Source organism: Chanodichthys erythropterus, chromosome 19, assembly GCF_024489055.1.
Source record: "Chanodichthys erythropterus isolate Z2021 chromosome 19, ASM2448905v1, whole genome shotgun sequence".
NCBI classification, from domain to species: domain Eukaryota; kingdom Metazoa; phylum Chordata; class Actinopteri; order Cypriniformes; family Xenocyprididae; genus Chanodichthys; species Chanodichthys erythropterus.
This window is the reverse complement of record NC_090239.1, coordinates 2,895,555-2,909,171: the sequence shown is the minus strand read 5'-3', so window position 1 is coordinate 2,909,171 and position 13,617 is coordinate 2,895,555. Positions and strand designations below refer to the sequence as shown.

The window sequence follows — 13,617 nt, the reverse complement described above, 5'->3', positions numbered from 1 at the left end:
TTGTGCAGGATTTTCATCTCTATAAATACTTGTACAAGGTTAAAACAGATGCATTACAGAAACACAGCGTTTGCATATCAATGCAAAACCAAATCAAATTCCCCCTCCCACTCTGCAATTAATCACAGATCCGTCCATCTATCTGAAAGCTTGTGGTTAATTAGCATGAAGTTAAAGTTAGAAGGTTAAAACATCACACACTTACCAAGTGATCCATGACCAAATAATACTTCAACGCATCATTTTGCATAAGACTTTATATTTTCTCAGCAATTTGCATAAAACATTTATGCACTTATTTACAACCACACAGAATTAAAGCAAAACACATTAAAGCACAGTGCATGTGCACAAATCATAAACCAGTGTGATGAACAATTGTCCAAGAAACTGCGTCATGATACTCCTTGAAGTACTCATAATAAAGCAATACATATAAAAGGTCATAAAAGACCCCAAACATACAAAAGAAGCACAATGTGATAGGCCACACTTTAAAAACATGTTTCAATTCTGAAAATTGGGTCTTGATTAAATATCATCAATGCAACATACAGAGCAATACCAGCAAATAGTCTATTTCTGTGCACTTATTTGCAGATAAAATATACAATAAGATGTGTCTTATTCAAACAAACACTGAGAACCCGTGAAGTAAATCGGAACCAATATTAGTTTTCCAGCTTCAATCCTTTTCACATTGACACAAGTGTGAATTTACTCAAAAACTGAGGTTTCAAAGTGCATATGAATCGATATGCATATAATTCACTTGTAAATAAGAATCTATATTGTTTAGTTCCTTATCATAATGATGCTATTCATTTCTATTATTAGATTAAATAGGGATAAAATCAACACAGAGCTCTGAATCTACCAGTATGCTTCTGTAAAACATGACTGAGGAAGATCTGCCTTCCTGTTTACAGATTTGTCTAATGAAGCTGAGAGAAAACCTGATGGCCAAGAACTGAAAAAAGTGCAAATATTACAGTATTTCATAAGTGCAAAATGATAAAACATTTGGTGCATGAAAAACAGAGAAAGCTGCTTTAATAAATAAGATATTTCATAAGGGGCCAGATTTAATCGAGCCCCCAATCTGAAAACCTGCAGTTTTAAACCAAAGAAATTGTAGTGCTTTTTTTTTTAAGGCTAAATTACACTAAAACAATCAAGCACTTGAGATGTGGGTTTGTTGATGTGTCTTCTGTGACATTGCATTGGTGTAAAAATGTGTTCAAAATACAGCCTTCCAGAGAAAGATCATGGATGAGAGATGACCTGTGAAACCAAACATTTCACACATTAGAAGCAAAAAGACTAACCAGAGGCACTACATTATGATAAAAGATTACAAAAACAAAATTTGCATTAATTGTACACAATAAACATGTATTAAAGGGGCAGTTCACACAAAAAAAATTTTAAATTATCCCATGATTTATTCACCCTCAAGCCATCCTAGGTGTATATGACTATCTTCTTTCAAGAAAAAAACAACCCTATAGATTGTTTTTCAACCACCTTATTATGACCTATATTTACACTTTAAAGGTGCCCTAGAACTTTTTTTAAAAAGATGTAATATAAGTCTAAGGTGTCCCCTGAATGTGTCTGTGAAGTTTTAGCTCAAAATACCCTAGATTTGTTTGTATTCATTTTTTTAACTGCCTATTTTGGGGCATCATTATAAATGAGCCGATTCCGGGTGTGTGGCCCTTTAATTCTCGTGCTCCACGCCCACGGAGCTCACGCTTGCCTTGAATAGCATAAACAAAGTTCACACAGCTAATATAACCCTCAAAATGGATCTTTACAAAGTGTTTGTCATGCAGCATGTCTAATCGCGTAAGTACAGTGTTTATTTTAATGTTTACATTTGATTCTGAATGAGTTTGATAGTAGCCTATGTGTGGCTAAAGCTAACATTACACACTGTTGGAGAGATTTATAAAGAATGAAGTTGTGTTTATAAATTATACAGACTGCAAGTGTTTAAAAATGAAAATGCGACGGCTCTTGTCTCCGTGAATACAGTGCACATGCATTCCCTGGGATCAAACCCACGATCGCATGATCACATGATTGCATATTGTTATATATTGCAATGCTCTGCCATTTGAGCTACGTGAAACACGAAATATGACGCAGATAAAAGAACAATGCATTAAAATGAAAGTGTCCTGTTGTCGAAAGGAGCACAACTTTAGCAAACGCTCCTATGGGTCGTATTTCAGGGATGTGACAAATGACCTATATAGGTGTATTGGTTGGAGATCATGTTGCTTTTTTCAGACAAACACAATCAGAGTTATATTAAAAAAATATCCTGGCTCTTCCAAGCTTTATAATGGGAGTGAATGGGGCTCGAGATTTTGAAGCCCAAAAAAGCACATCCATCCATTATAAAAGTAATCCACACGGCTCCAGGGGGTTAATAAAGGCCTTCTGAAGTGAAGCGATGGGTTTTTCTAAAAAATATCCATATTTAAAACTTTATAAACTATAATCACTGGCTTCCGGTCACAGCTAGTTCTGGTGGAACAGTGACCTCTGACCCAACGCATGACGTATTGATGAATGCAGAAGCGCAGAGTATAGAGCAAAACAAAACACAGGCCATGCATTAGTGGTCTTAAGAATTAGAAGTCTAAAACAAAAGTTTTTAAAAGAGAAATGTCAAAAAATTTCAATACAAGAGAAGAGGAGCTTGAGTTTGTTGTACAGTCCTACTTGTTTGAACCGCGAGAGGTGTCTAAGCTTAAGCTACGCCTACATCCCGCGTTGTGTGTAGGGTCAGAGGTCACTCTTCTGTCGGAACTAGACTTACATACAGAATATGTTGCTGGAAGCCATGATTATAGTTTCTAAAGATTTAAATATGGATATTTTTCTTACAAAACCCACTGCTTCACTTCAGAAGGCCTTTATTAACCTCCTGAAGCTGTGTGAAGTACGTTTATAATGGATGGATGCGCTATTTTGGGCTTCAGCCCCATTCACTACCATTATAAAGCTTGAAAGAGCCCGGATATTTTTTAATATAACTCGATTGTGTTTTTCTGAGAGAAGAAAGTCATATACACCTAGGATGGCTTGAGGGTAGACTTTTGCCGATATTCGGTAATGCGATAAATCGCGTTAATGAATATGCACGATATTGTAATCGTGGGCACTTCAGAATACCGTAAATAATAATTTATTACCAATTATTAATTTTTTATAAGGCAATTAAGAATATTTTACCCATCAATCGTGTAGAATGCACAACACCGCTGTATTCTGCGTCAAAAGGACACGCGCTCAGATGTAAACAATCCCAACGTGCACGAGAAGCACATGGCGGAACCAGTGAAGGAGACGAGCTGAATGAAAGTGCGCGTTCACTCTCTGACAGCAGAGGGCGCTGATGGAACAGCAGCGTGCAGCAGTTACCACGGAAACCGTGCAAACAAAGTAACTGCGCTAGTGAAGTTTTAAAAAAGCTTCAAACAGCCATTCATTTTTTTGTAATCTCAGTGTTGTTCATCACAGCACCAAATACTGAATACTTAAAAAAGACTTAAAAGGATATTTATTTTCAAACCTAAACATTTTTATATTTTAATCTGGACTACAACATGCCCTAATGATTAGAAATGTTCTGATTATTTGTTATTGTTCAGTAAAACTTTGAAAACATACAGCTTCATTAGTTAACGTGTTAATTCATTATCACTAAACTGACAAAAATACTTATAAAGTATTAATTATTATTAATTAATGTTAATTTCTTAGTTACTGTTTAATAACATTACTAAAATCAAAATAACTTATTTAATGGACCTGAGATAAAACTAACAATGATCAGTTGTGTTTCTAAACTAACATTGACAAAAAATAACACTTTCTGTAACAAATGTAGCTATTGCTCAATCTTAGTTAATGCATTAAATAGAGTAAAGTGTTATCTGTTGTTCTTTATAGCCTAATTCTTTTGCATTTTAATCTGTTTGAAAATTTCAGTCAGAGTTGTTTTTGTTTTATTGCAAAAAGAGTTCTTAAACCTGTTTAAGTGACAAAAATCGTTTTGCAACTTATTTTAATATCGTGATAATACGGTATACCACGATAAAAGCTTCATCAATTAATCGCAACATGAAAATTTGATACCGTCACATGCCTACTTGAGGGTGAGTAAATGATGGGATAATTTCATTTTTGGGTGAACTATCCCTTTAAGAAAGCAAATGGGGTTAGTTTTGATTTCATATCTTTTTGCCAGTTCTGATCTGGTAACTCACCTCTTCAGGACTCCACAATGTCCTAGATGTTCCTGTAGTGCTAAATCTGCAGATTAATAAACGGAGCGAATCCCACGACGTCCTGCAGCAGCACTAGCGCCCTCTGCAGGGGAGGCTCCACATCGATCTCCACATTACGCCGGCGCAGGACACCCAGACTGGACTCGGTTACGTTGTGACAGTGGTTCACTTTGAGAGACTGCAGCTTGGGGCAGTACTCCGCTAACGTCCTGAACACACAAACAAACAGTTATTAATAGGCTCCGTTTTCATTATGTACTGCGCTGCCTATGTAGACACCATAATGAGGCATCGCATTTGCTAAATAACTTTCCCAAACAATCTCTCGTCTAAACGTTGTTACTGAATTTACACAGGCCAAGACTACAGATATCACATAGGGCTGTTATCAAATCAAAAAATGCTGCGATGTAATGAAATAAATATATGCACTGCATGTTTCAGAGTGAAGCGCAGTGCTGTGTTCATTTACACGCAAGCAGCTCATGGTCTGGTGTTTCGGTTTGTAGCGAGCGTCTCGGTTCACAGTAAATGCTGCTCAATACGAACTTCATTTGCTTTGAATTTGAGTCACTTATGCATTTGGGAACAATATGTGCAATCATCTTCTCAAACTTGTAATGAGAAGCACTTATAAATCAACTGCTGTCAACAACAGAGAAGCTTTAAGAGTCCTTGTTTCCACTAAAATACAAATTATAAATTGAATAAAATTAAGAAATTAAGACAATCATACAGTTTTACTGTAAAATAAAATTATTATTTTATTATAATATTTTATTACATTATAAAATTATATTTTCTTAAATACGTAGGTTTTTTGTTGTACAGTGAAATACTGCAATAGTAATATTTCTTATTTTGTTTAATCATTTTAGCAATAATATTTAAATAATAAAAAAATAATTATATATAATACATATATATATTTTTTTCTTAAACATTAGTTTTGTTATTTTATGGCGGAATACTACAAAAGTAATATTTTTCTTTATATTATATTATATTTAATCATTTTAGCAATAATATATTAATAATATATATAATATATATATATATAATTTATATAAGTAGTTATATATATTAATTATATAAAATATAAATAAATAAACATATATTATATATTATATTATTAATAATATTATAATAATATATTATTATTATTATTATTATTATATAACCATATTTATATACAATGAAAATTATTTGGCCAAAACAAGCAGGATCTAGAGATTTTATTTTATTATATCTTTCTTAAGTACTTGAATTTATTATTTTACAGTGAAATACCACAATAGTAATAATGTTTAATATTTTTATTTAGTTTATTTAGTAATAATATAATACACAAATAGTAATAATTTTAACAGTAGTAATAATCAATTAGTTATAATATTAATTAGGCCTGTCAATAGATTAACATTTTTAATCGCAATTAAATTTGTGTGATTAATCGCACACTTATCGTGAAATTAAGCATACGCCATTTATCCGGTTTAACACGTTTTGTCATCATTTGCTATATCCAGCAAAGCAAACCATCAGATTGAGGTGTGATTCTTCTTTGAAATTTAGGTGTCTTTCAAAAAAAGGACACTTGGAGACTCCAAAAGGACACCAAATAACCAAATGATATAATGAAAAATTAATAAATAAATAATTAATTTACAACTGGATCTTTTCCCCCAAATCATGCAGCCCTATTTAGATATGAGCTTCTAAACAAACTCCTGCAACTAACCACAAACACAAACACACCTGATAGCTTCGTTTCGTACTCGCAGGCACCCAGTGAGGTCCAGCTTCTCCAGCTCTCTGCACTTCTTCGCCACTTCCTCCACCGCTATGTCCGTGATGTTGGCATTAACAGCCACCGAGAGCGACCGCAACGCCGGGCACTTCCCCGCCACATAGCACACGACCTCGTCCTTCAGCTGTCTGCAGGCGGTCACGTCCAGCGAGCGCAGGTCCGAGCAGTGATCCGCCAGGCTGCGCAGCGCCAGGCTGTCCACCCACTCGCAGTGCGCCAGGCTCAGGTGCTGCAGGCGCGGGCAGCTCAGAGACACCGCCACCAGCGCGTGACGGCTCAGATGCACACAGCTACGCATGTCCACGCGCAGCAGGTGCTGGTTCTGACCAATCACGGGCAGCAGCTCTTTGTCAGTGATCCAATCGGAGCAGTTGGTGACGCAGAGATGGTGGAGAACTTGATTGTGGCGAAGCATGGAGCAGAAGGCTTCTTTAGGAATGTGAGGCCCCGTCTGAGGAGAAGCACAGGAAGGATAGTGTGCAAGTTTGATGAAATACAGTGCAACAGATATATTCCAGCGACTGTACATATACAGTACGTTACAGGTCAAAAGTTTGGAAACATTACTATATTTAATGTTTTTAAAATCTCTTTTGTTCATCAAGCCTGCATTTATTTGATCGAAAATACAAAATGTGGCTGATACTGTGCATGCATATCAAAGGTTTTTCCCCTCACCTGCGCAGGGTCAAACTTACGGCAGTTGGCCAGATACACCTGAACGAGAGAACGAAAGCTCTTGCTGACGCGCTGCAGGCTGACCATGTGACGCAGCGGCAGGTAGCAGAACACGTGTGTAACTAACACATCCTCCCAGGGCAGGTCCAGCAGCTGACACCTGTCACAACATAAAACACACAAAAACCCAGTCATGCCATAAGACATACGGTAAGAGAATACTTTTACAGAAATCGACTAAGATATTCTTCCCGGGTTGTGACATCACAAACCCTAAAATTGACATAAACCCCGCCCCCATGTTGGGCTGCTTTAGAGAAGAGGAAGAGTTGTTGTAGTAGAGTGTTGTTGACAGCTTTGTTGTTGTTGAGCTGTTAAAGCTCCGCCCTCTTCTGGAAAGGGGGCGGGAGCAGCAGCTCATTTGCATTTAAAGGGACACACACAAGAACTGCGTGTTTTTGCTCACACACAAATAGGGGCAAATTTGACAAGCTATAATACATGATCTGTGGGGGATTTTGAGCTGAAACTTCACAGATACATTCTGGAGACACCAGAGACTTACATTACATCTTGTAAAAGGGGCATCATAGGTCACCTTTACATGCATGCAGCAGGCATACAAAACAACTGAGAAACTGACATACTGCTATCAACATTGACTAAGACAGTATTTGTACAAAAGCCCTGTTTTAAGTACGAGCAACAAGCATGCGTTTTAAAGACAATGTCATGAACATGTTAACTACAAGAGTACTACAGTGATGACACAAACCAAATCCTTCCTGTTTTTAATGTGCGTGCATGCAAACTAGTGCAGCCACTGCCTCATAGAAAATCAGTGTTTATATGGATAGCACAGATAGAAAAATAGCAATGTTCTGATGCTGTTTGCATGCATTGACTGGCTGCATCTCTGAATGCAAACGTGTGTTTGTGTACATGCAAGCCAAAGGAACGCGCACGTTTCTCTACATCCATGCACACCTGGATCTCTCTTTATGAAATATACCTGTGGTTTTGCACGCGTTCATCGGGGTTTTGATCCATGCTGATATTGCCCTCTGATCCGCGCACTTTATTTATCATGATTGATAAACAGCTGACCGGCTCATCCGGGTTCTATTGCTGCAGAGGATGATAGGGATTCAACAGGACGCCGCTGACTCACTGCTGCCATCTAACGACCCGGAAGAGCAGTGGCGCTGTCATGAATCAGAATAGACAAACATCTGTTTGTTTGAATGTATGCACGTCTAGATAGATAGACAGACAGAAAATAACAGACAGACCGATTGTTATGTATGTATAATAAATAGATCCAACAAAACAAACAGGTCTTCAAACATCCACATAAGTTAATTTAGGCTACAAAAATACTAATTTATTTATAATATAATACCAACAACTTCCAGTAAATGCATGCATTTTTAATGTTTTATTTATATGGCAGTCATATATAATTATAGAAGACAAAGAAAACCCAACCTGATTCATCAGCCGTGAGCAGGAGGGCTTCTGTTGGTGAAATACACTATTACAAGCACCTGGCCATTGAAATGAGAACACTCACATGACCATCAGGGTCAGCATACCTTTGCAAACCTGGGACAAAAAATGAACGGCTCAAAACAATAGAGTCATCCATGCAGAACCTCTGCTGAGCCAAGAGAGACAGAACGCTGAATGAAACGCAGCCGAGAGCCACAGGATAGAGCGTAAAGTCACTCTGATACACTAGTGTAGAAGAATATAGAATTTACAGCAAATATGGCTGCAAATTCAGTTTATGACTTCACTATGGAGACCCTGGAGGGAAAGGCCGTCCCACTCAGCATCTTCAGAGGAAAAGTTCTTCTCATTGTGAACGTGGCAACCTTCTGAGGGTCCACCATTGAAGAGGTAACTTTGCCTAAAGTTTTTGTTTCATTAAGTAGTACAGTTTATTAAATCATTCATTGTATTTGTAGGTTACAGTAGATGTATAGAATTTTTTTTTAACCATTTAAAACAAATGTTTTAAATTTAAAGGCACAATATGTAAGATTTTTAGATTAAAATATCCAAAAACCACGAGAACAATGTTATATATTTTGTTGACTTGTGTGCTTATCCCAGATGTTTCCAAGAATGTTTAAATCCAGAGAAATAAGCAACCCTTACCATTACCCTTGATATTTTGATATTTTGTAGAAACCAAAAAGAGCAACATTCACATGGATACATTCACCGAAAGAGAACTAATCATGTTATATTAGTCATGTTTTCTTGATTTACCGTGAATACTTACCATGCCTAATATCAATCTATCTCACTGCAGTGTGCAACAAGTGTCTCATACACTGTAAAAAAAAAAAAAAAAAAAAATCCCAGTAAAATTTACGGTAAAAAAAACTTTACCGTAAAAAATACAGTAGCAACGTAAAAAAAAATAATAAAATCTTTTAAATTTACGGTAAAATAGCATATTTCATTAACTGATATAATATTAATTTATCAACCTAATGAAGTACTGATATCTGTTTTGTACCTTTATAATACACTGACAGTCACCAAACAGTGGTGATGAGAGTCACATGATGAATTAAAGTTCATCACAAGCAACTTTTCCACAAGCTGAGGAGGACAATACTAACATATAGAAGGTGCACACAGTGTCATTCACACACACACTAAACACCATCATGGTAACATGCATGACATTTTAAAAATGCAATAAACATTAATTTACCAACATTAGATGAAACATAAAACCCTATTGTACATAACTGATTAGAAAAAAAAAAATAGAAAAACTAAGAAGAAACAGAGTTATTTCAATGAAAATATATCAAATGTGAAGTGTCACGCAGGGAATTGTTAATTATTATTTCCCTTCCAAAAACTGTGAATTTAACGGTATTTTACCGTAAAATTACATTAAATGTACCGTTAGATCTATTACAGTTATTAACCGTATATAGTACGGAAACTTTCTGTAAACCAATTGACAGTTTTTCACCGCAGCATTTTTACAGTTTTTTACTGTTAAAATCACGGTCATTTTTTACAGTGTAGCAGCCGCAGAGTGAACGCAGAGCAGCATTATAACAACTTTCAACACACTCAAATGTATCTAATATGATAAACAGTGCTGCTTTACCCCACATACTCATGACCGGAAGAAGCAGAAGCGCTCGTCTGTGGCATAATAAAAGCTCCGCTGCTCTCGAGCCGTGTGTCGCGCTCGTCTCTCATTAGCAATAGCTCCAGCGGCCTCGTTCTCTCTCTGCTTCATACTACAGTAATGTTAATAAATCTTTAATGCATTAGCTCATCCATGAATATTATTTCTGCCCAAGTCCCGTCGGATTCTTTTCCACCGGATGTAGACGTGAAGACAACAGATCCCGTGAAATCAAGCTACGCCTTTGTTTTGAATAAGCGACATCTAGTGGCAAAAATTACATATTGTGCCTTTAATGTGATGCAACTGTCAATTAAGAAACGTTTAACTTATTTGTGTTTGTAAAATAATAAATAAATATTGATTTTTGAATAATCAGAACTGAAATGAATGCTCTGTACAGTATCACAGGATGAATGCACTCATGAACATGTATGGAGGACTGAACTTCACTGTGCTTGGATTCCCCTGCAATCAGTTCGGCCTACAGACACCTGGTGAGACCTGTCAACTTACTTACTGGTTCTGGAGAATCTAGTGTTGTGTGCTTGCTTATTAATTAAAAGGGAGACTGGGGCAAGTTGTCACAACTGTATGCTGGTTTTGAACATTCTTCAAAAGATAATTCAACACCATTTTAAAGTTTGGGGTCAGTAGTATTTTTCTGACCACAGTAATATAATTCCACCCACTCTTCCACAGAAGAGAACCATGAAACCCTGAATGTTCTGCAGTATGTGAGACCTGGAGGAGGATTTCTCCCAAAGTTCCCCATCTTCAGCAGGATTGAGGTGAACGGCGCTGATGAGAACCCTCTATACGCCTTCCTGAAGGTACTGCGTTTAGCTCAATCAATCAAATATAACTCTGTAGAGCAGCATATATTGGAAATTATAATTTGCATAAACAAAATAAAGTCTATTTATTTTATAAGGGACATGATTTTCATCACCATTTCTTCCCCACAATTTCTCATTTTAAATGTTTTTTCTAACAAAACTTTCACATAAATGAGTTCAATTCCCAGTAAATGCATAAACTGATGTAATGTTTACCTTGAATGCAATGAAATTCGCTTCATATAAAAGCATCTGCCAAATGCATAAATGTAGAACTCTGCTGTAAACATAAAGTGGAACAGATAATGTTTCAGTTTAACTGTCAAAAAAAATGAAAATTTTGAACATAAATTGTTAAAGCCCTTGAATACTTTGGAGCACAGACTTAAGTTGGTCTCTTTTTAAAGGAGATTCTTGTAGAAGTGAACTGGGGGGAAAAAAAGTCAGAAAAGCAACATTTTATATTTTACAAAACAAGTTCGACTCTAAAACAAGGAAATTAAAACTGTTAATCTGTTATGTTTCAAATTTTAGGTTAGATAAAAGAGTTTGTTTGGGCGCAATACCAAACTTCTCCACTAGATGACATCCAGACTCTATTGGTGACCATATAAAGACATATTTCCATATATGGTTTGATATGGTTATTTCTATAATGTTGCTATTATATCATATTCAGAACTAGTATAGGCAGAATTGCAGTATTTGATTTGAACAAAACACATTGAAAACATGCGGAAAGAACCCGTATGTGCGTCACAGTTCGCTACCGCATCACAAATAACTTATCTAGTCTATATTTAAAACATTTCAACCTTTTTTCTCATGCATTTTATGTTTCACGCTTCAGAAATGTGACATCATTCCTGGTAAGGGAGCATAGTGAGCATCAACGGTCTTTGTGGTGCATTGTGGGATTTTTGGCCAACTCCCTGGTCAGTGCCCTGAGCTCATTGAGACGCACCCCATGACTTTGTTCTTCCAGGAAACTCTGCCGTTTGTCAACCCTGTCATTGGAGACATCAGGAAGCTCTATTGGTCTCCCATTAAGGCGAACGACATCCGATGGAACTTCGAAAAGTTTCTCATCACTGCAGATGGACTTCCTTACAAACGGTACCAAGATATGCTCACAAATTCACCGCCCAAAATAAAAGTGTGGATTAAGCGAGACATGAAGTTAGCAAAACTACATGGCCTATTATACAGTTTAGTGTTCACTATGACCAATCAGAATCAAGTATTCCACAGAACCATACAATAAACAAACAATTACAGTATCATGTGAGTCTGCTGAATTGTCTATTGCAGGTATGATCTTCACTGTCCATTTGAAGATGTGGAGCGGGACATTGCTGCGCTTCTGCAGGGAAGACATTCATCATAACACATTCATAACCAGCTCTCTGATTATGATTCAGCTCAGCAGCAACTGTCTGTCTGGAGCCATTCATAGATGTGAGATCTGTGCTCAGAAGTTATTGATTCTGTCATTGTAATGTTTTAAAGTCTGTATGAGTGAATCTCGTGGAAATGTCTCAGACATATTTCACTTCAAAATCAATTGAAAAAATAAGGATATATATCATTTTTATTTTATTATTTTGTTCATTCTGACATTGGTTTAATGACGAATTAAGAATATTTCCCCCAAATTCTCATTATTGTAATTACAAAATAATTATATTATTTTAAACTGTAAAGAAGGTTTACATTGTGGTATTATTTGTTATGGTCTTTAATTTATGCCAATTTATTAATAATAATAATAACTTGTATAACAATATTTTGAGTTTCTGTTGATTAAACCAATTGTCTTCATTGTATTAACTCAAAATTTAACTTTTTAAGTTAAACCAACAAATCTATTTTACAGTGTAAATAATAGTATATATATATATATATATATATATATATATATAGTATATATAGTATATATAGGCTACTATATATACTATATATATATATATATATATATATATATATATATATATATATATATATATATATATATATATATATATATATCCCACGTATATATTCATTTTCTTTTTTAAATTATACATATTTTGTTTTTTGGGGTGAAAAATGAGCTGGGATGGAATTGTATTGTTTCATGAGATTCATCTCTTCACAGACACTTGAATCAAAATTCTGCACAAAATTCTAAATTCCGAAGCTTCCAGAACACTGGCGTGAGAAACTCTGGTTCACCTGCTGTTATGGCTCTACAGGACGGGTTCAGGTTGTGCATCTCTTCCTCAGTGAGGCGGCACAGTGACGATCCCTCAGGAAATGCCGTCCGGCAGCTGAGCTGGATCTGATGGGGGAAGAGTAGATCTGATCTTCAGTGCATTCACTCAGATCTCCTCCCGACCCGAGAACCGCCCGCTGACACCAGAGACCCGCAGAACGCCTCACTGATGCCACTGTTACCATGACAACTGCAAGAACATTAAAGATGTTTTGAACTCTACAGGTGTTCCATTGATTTATTTGGATGCTGAAAGAGAGAAAAACTCATTCATATCCTGTTCCATGAGATTCATCTCTCCAAAGTCAGACTCATTAAAGGGTTGGTTAATTATGATTTCACTTTTTTAACTTTAGTTAGTGTGTAATGTTGCTGTTTGAGCATAAACAACATCTGCAAAGTTATAACACTCAAGGTTTAATGCAAAGGACTACAACAAATGGCTGGTAGGGACTACAACGAGCTTCTTCCTGGGTTGATGACATCACAAACCACAAAATGTACATAAACCCCGCCCCCAAGAACACACAACAAAGGGGCGGGGCCATGTTGGGCTGCTTTAG

At 36.2% G+C, this 13,617-nt stretch overlaps 2 protein-coding genes across 2 annotated transcripts; one reads left to right on the top strand and one right to left on the bottom strand.

Annotated features, from left to right (window-relative positions):
* Window positions 1–295: 295 nt before the first annotated feature.
* On the bottom strand, window positions 296–7,915 carry fbxl15 (F-box and leucine-rich repeat protein 15). The gene is made up of 5 exons (XM_067369920.1): window positions 7,808–7,915; window positions 6,796–6,955; window positions 6,066–6,568; window positions 4,287–4,516; window positions 296–1,284 (listed from the first exon to the last, which is right to left on the bottom strand). The coding sequence occupies exons 1-4, from the start codon at window positions 7,882–7,884 to the stop codon at window positions 4,327–4,329; spliced, it is 930 nt and encodes a 309-aa protein (XP_067226021.1). The 5' UTR covers window positions 7,885–7,915; the 3' UTR covers window positions 296–1,284; window positions 4,287–4,326.
* Window positions 7,916–10,373: 2,458 nt separating this feature from the next.
* On the top strand, window positions 10,374–12,958 carry gpx9 (glutathione peroxidase 9). The gene is made up of 5 exons (XM_067369545.1): window positions 10,374–10,458; window positions 10,664–10,794; window positions 11,786–11,916; window positions 12,112–12,258; window positions 12,938–12,958. The coding sequence occupies exons 1-4, from the start codon at window positions 10,374–10,376 to the stop codon at window positions 12,185–12,187; spliced, it is 423 nt and encodes a 140-aa protein (XP_067225646.1). The 3' UTR covers window positions 12,188–12,258; window positions 12,938–12,958.
* The last annotated feature ends 659 nt before the right edge of the window (window positions 12,959–13,617 follow it).

Excerpts from the sequence above, each read along its gene's own strand:
- fbxl15 (XM_067369920.1), bottom strand. The coding sequence starts at position 7,884 with ATGATAAATAAAGTGCGCGGATCAGAGGGCAATATCAGCATGGATCAA. Across the intron at positions 6,569-6,795 it reads GTAAGTTTGACCCTGCGCAG|ACGGGGCCTCACATTCCTAA; the intron begins GTGAGGGGAAAA and ends GCTTCTCCTCAG. Across the intron at positions 4,517-6,065 it reads GTACGAAACGAAGCTATCAG|GACGTTAGCGGAGTACTGCC; the intron begins GTGTGTTTGTGT and ends TTGTGTGTTCAG.
- gpx9 (XM_067369545.1), top strand. The coding sequence starts at position 10,374 with ATGAATGCACTCATGAACATGTATGGAGGACTGAACTTCACTGTGCTT. Across the intron at positions 10,795-11,785 it reads CTCTATACGCCTTCCTGAAG|GAAACTCTGCCGTTTGTCAA; the intron begins GTACTGCGTTTA and ends TTGTTCTTCCAG. Across the intron at positions 11,917-12,111 it reads GATGGACTTCCTTACAAACG|GTATGATCTTCACTGTCCAT; the intron begins GTACCAAGATAT and ends TGTCTATTGCAG.